General features: G+C 41.3%; 1 protein-coding gene across 2 annotated transcripts; it reads right to left on the reverse strand.

Annotated features, from left to right (window-relative positions):
• Positions 1–456: 456 nt before the first annotated feature.
• LOC137628495 (protein abrupt-like) lies at positions 457–2,549 on the reverse strand. 2 transcript variants are annotated; one of them, XM_068359656.1, is made up of 2 exons: positions 1,430–2,549; positions 457–1,342 (listed from the first exon to the last, which is right to left on the reverse strand). In XM_068359656.1, exons 1-2 carry the CDS (start codon positions 2,356–2,358, stop codon positions 1,204–1,206), a joined length of 1,068 nt encoding a protein of 355 aa, XP_068215757.1. In that variant the 5' UTR covers positions 2,359–2,549; the 3' UTR covers positions 457–1,203. The 2 variants fall into 2 exon arrangements, with proteins under 2 accessions (XP_068215757.1, XP_068215754.1); XM_068359653.1 differs by having other exon boundaries at positions 457–2,548.
• Positions 2,550–5,149: the final 2,600 nt, after the last annotated feature.

Here is a 5,149-nt window from a genome sequence, read left to right on the forward strand (position 1 = left end):
CTAGGGGAGGCAACACCATCTCTCGAACCCCGAGTTCGGGAAACAGAACCACGGTCTATGCTACCACTATCACACCGTTGACCTCTACAGTAAGGGCAAAGGGTGTGAGGGTCTGTCTCGACCCCCGACATGAATGTTTCACAGGGGCGGTCGGGTAATCCAGGACAGGTGCGCATATTCGCAGAGGCCAACTTCACACTTAAACCTGATGAAGAAAAAGCAAAAAGACATTAATGGCTGTCAAGAAAGGCGAGGGTGAGAGCGGACATGTCCGACTACCACCCGAGCCGAGAGCAAAGTGAGCTAAAGCACAGGTGTGTGTGTGTGAGGGGGGGGTTAGCAAGCTACCTTCCCCTACCCCCGCTAACTACCGATGGGGTAGTAAACCCTCATTAAAATTCTAATGGCTCGTCATTTCAGCTACGCTGAAAGTAATACCCCTATTAAATAGCGTGGTTTGTATGTCAGTTACGGAACAAAATGTTAATTACTTCCGCCTTTCAACAAATATTCATACTAGAACCATAAGGAGACATTTTTTCATAAAGTTAATAATTATTTTCAAAATCAACCTAGAATAAGTGAATTACATGACACATACTCATTGGCCTTCTTTGAGTAAAAAAGAATTAAGGCATTTATGAACATACAGCTGAAGGCTTCTCAAATCAAACAATAACAACTGCCTAAGTACTGTACTGTACTAATAGAATACATCCATACAAAACAACTTTACCAATTCAGTTTAGTCAGTCAAAAAATAAGAAAATGATTTGTTCACATTTCTAATGTCACATGAGAACTCATGTAGCCTAAGACAACTATTAACTTCTAAATAAAGCAAGTGACAATTTATGGCAGAATGTCGCCAAAATGCTTAACATTTATTTTCTAGCTTGCACAAGGAAGAATTTACTGATGTAGATTTTTGTGGGCTCTTGAGATTGCCAGCTCACAAAACTTCATCAGGCAATATGAACAAGTTTAGGGCTTCCCCCGTGTGGTGCACTCGTTTGTGGGCTTTGAGATTGAACAGTCGTGGAAATCTCTTTGAGCAATATGGACACTTGTAGGGTTTCTCCCCTGTGTGCTTTGCTCGTTCATGGTACCTGAGAGTACCCTTTTGGTTAAAACTTGAGGGGCAATATGCACATTTGTAGGGTTTTTCTCCAATGTGAGTTCGAATGTGGGAACGTAACGGGCTCAGTTGTATGAAGGCTCTTCACCCGTATGTCTCCGTATGTGGCGTTTAAGGTTATACTTCTTATGAGTACGGAAGTCACAGTAAGAACATGAGTACTTTTTGGCACTAGCCACAGGCCTCCTCTTTCTGCTAACACCCCTTCCTCTGAGGATTTCTTGTCCCAGCACCTGATTCATCTGCGGAAGTTGTCCAGAGTCTTGAGTGGGAAGGTCGACAGAAGATGACATATCCTGACTATCACCACTGGCAAAGACTTTACCCCGAGAAGATCTCGTTATGACACCTCCATCGAACACCCCTCGTATTCCAGAAGGACTGGCTAAGACTTCTAAAACAGGATCAGGATGAGGATGAGTTACAGGAGACGGTTCCGAGACACCATCCTTTGCATCATCTAACCTGGGTGTTGAAAGGCCACAAGTACCTCGAGACACATCTCCAGAATGATCCCCTAACCCACCATATTCAGACTCAAGAATGTCAGTTACATGATCATTATCTAGAATATCTCCCTTGACCGAGGTTTCAACCACACTGACCGTTACCGCAGAACACAGAGGCTTTTGGGGTAGGTCAAACAACCTGTCTTCTTTGACTCTATTATCTCTATCTTCAGACCTCAATGACTCGTGAGAATCATTGTTCCTGGATTGGGAGGAGCTTGTCAGGTAATTGTTGCTTTCACCTCGTCTCCTCCTCTTTGGAGATGGGCTGTCTGAACTCGATCTGGAACTCAGCAGACCCTCATTGGAAAGTTTACTGGATCCTAATTCACTGAACGCTGCAGGTTCGTTGGGTAACTTAAGACCCTTGACTTGTAAAAGTTCTGCCACCTTAATCAACCTCGATAAGTCCCTGTGTGCCACCGAGACGACGCCTTTGTACATGAAAGTAAGTAGAGACTCGAGCACATCGCACTTGACGTCCGACAGCACGATCACTGGATGTTTACATGGGGTGTTCTCAAAGACCTTCTCAAAGTACTCGCTACAGGTGGACAACACAAATTTATGCACTTGGTAAAACCTTCCCTCGCATGACACGGTCACATCTGTGTATTTGTCCTTTCCCCTCCAGAGGAGGGACGCCAGTGCATCACAAAATGTTGCCCCATGGTTGTCCCAGTTCAAGGAGAGCAATTCTGTGTCACCCATTTTTCCTATTTTCAAAAGCACTATCAAAGATGCGCTCACGTTATAAGTACGATCTATCGACGAAGAGGCAATAAAAATCTAATGTAAGATTTCAATATATTGTATCAAAATAACTTGTACACTTGCATGGAAACGCTCGTCACTCGTGACACATCCGCAGACTTTAAACAATGTTTCGTTCGTGACGTCAGACCAAAACAAACGTTTGAACTTCATCTATATATCTTTAAAAAGTCTTTTTTTATAGTATTCACTAATTATATTATGAGATGGAATATAAATATTTTGTATGAATCAAAATATCTGTAGTTTTTATAAAAAAAATTTAAGAATAATAATTAAATTTGATGGTTCAGGTTCAGGTTCTGGGGTGAGACATAGCTTTTACAACGGCGCCTCTAAAGCTTATCTTCTTGTACTGTTTTGTCTTTTCTTCCACATTATGTTCAATACTTCTTTTTTCTTTTCTATATTTGTTTCACTGTCTATCTCTTACAATTTCCTCTCTCTCTCTCTCTCTCTCTCGCGCACGTGTATGGTCACGGTTTAAAGAGCTCCTCTTTAAATGGCTATTTTTCGTGGTTATAATAGTGGCTGACATAGAATGGTGATTAATTCTTGAAGTTGAATGTGCAGTGACAATGATAGTGATATAGTGATTACTTACACCTAATGTGAACATAGTTAATATAGCAATTCAAAACTGTTAAATCTGAGTAAGAGACCCCTACACAAATTTTTCCTTTTCCGCGCATGCGCAGTAAACACCTTATGACGTCAAGACTCTAAAACTGTGTTGTTTCTCTTGAATACCGAATATCGTTTCTTGATATTTTAGAATACTGTAGTTATTATAGTGTTCATCTTACAAAAAACCAAATATTTCAGTAAGAAAATTGAAATATGTATCCAGACACTGCTAATGAAGTAGGAGAAGAAATGCGGAGAGAAAACAGAGAGAGAGGCAATACTCTTTTATCGTCGCTGAACAGTCCTTCACGGCAAACACTTGCCAGATGCACAAAAAGCGAACTCCAAAAGCATTGCAGTCAACTAGGACGAGGTATCTGGACGAATAAAGATGCCTTAATTGATAAACTAATGGAGCATTATGAAAATATTGGAGAAAATCATCCATCGCATGCTCCCAGCCAAGATAGAGACCGTGACTTACAGATATCAAACCCGGTGTAACGATCTGGTTTTCCCCCCGTCCGAAATTCCCCCCGGGGGAAATATGGCCCAGGATATATATCCCCCCGGGGGAACTTTGTCCCAGGATAATATTCCCCCCTCTGGGCCAAGATTCCCCCTCTGCTTGGTGGAAGTAACCATTATTTATTTTTTTTTTTGTTTGCCATGGAATTCAATGGGATTTCATAGAAAAGCTGCACAAATTGCAAGACAATGAAAGGTTACATTTAAGCATTAAATTGAGGTCACAACATATTGCTTGTATGAAAAAGAACAATGAATTTTAAGCGTGCTGCTCAGTTTCTTGGTGAATCCGTATCAAACTCCATGCAATATTGCTTAGAAAACAAGCTTGCTGATTTCGAAGGATGTAAGGGAACAATCAAATTCTTTAGTATATATATCCTCAATTCAAGAAATTTGTGCAGACGTAACTTTAAATCTCCAAATGCAACGAAAAAAAATTGCCTGTTTGTTTAAAGAATTTATTGATGAAGGCTGATATTGGGATAGTCCAAGAGGTTGTGACCTGGGAAGTTTTGTGACCTTGGAAGGGGGTCCGGGGGCTTGCCCCCGGCTAGGGGCTGTGACCTGGGAAGGGGGTCCGGGGGCTTGCCCCCGGCTAGGGGCTGTGACCTGGGAAGGGGGTCCGGGGGCTTGCCCCCGGCTAGGGGTTGTGACCTGGGAACTACTAGGTTAGGTTAGGTGGGTTTGTTAGGTTCTGTACCCTTTTACAAATCTCAAATGTGTTAAATGATCATGATTGGCCTATGTTCAGCCACTTACATGATCCATATGTTTTACCAACTGGTTATCTTGTTCTTATTTAGCATTTCTGACCATTATTATTGCTGTTTATGACATTTCCCCAACCTAAAAACCCCGGTTTCCCACTCGGTTCCCCCATAATCTCTGGTAACACAACTGAATTGGTATCATCTCCTTTCTCATCCATAGTGCTTCTTAGCATCAAGTGTATTTTTTATTTCGCGCTGGACAGTACGAAAGAAGAGTAAGGTTTTCACAATATATATATATATATATATATATATATATATATATATATATATATATATATATATATATATATATATTTCCTAATATTTTGTCAAACTTACCGTTGATTATTTAATTCATGAAAATAGTTTCTCTGTAAGGGAGGGTGGGGGGAGAAATGGCATAGGGGGGGGGGGAGAAATGGCATAGGGGGGGAAAAATATCCCAGGGCTGAAATTCCCCCCGGGGGAATAACAGCCCGGGCTGCTTTTCCCGGGGGGGGAAATCGATCCTAGGCTATTTTTCCCGGGGGGAATTTCAGTCAGGGGGGAAAAATTTCCTGCTACACCGGCACAGTTATATCAAAGGTTTGAAACTTTTGTTAGAGAGACAGAAAACAACTTCTATGTTATAAATAACTCTTTAGCCGATAAGGAGAGAATAATAGGAGAGCTACAAACTAAATTATTCCTTGCTGAAGAAAAAATCAGACATCTACAAGAAAGCCTTCAAAATAAGTACGGATCATGTCCCTCTGAAGCCATCACTCCTCCATTGAATGGGAAAAATGTATTACTCATTGGAGATTCCTGTCTAAAGG

This window comes from Palaemon carinicauda, chromosome 2 (genome assembly GCF_036898095.1).
Source record: "Palaemon carinicauda isolate YSFRI2023 chromosome 2, ASM3689809v2, whole genome shotgun sequence".
Taxonomy (NCBI): domain Eukaryota; kingdom Metazoa; phylum Arthropoda; class Malacostraca; order Decapoda; family Palaemonidae; genus Palaemon; species Palaemon carinicauda.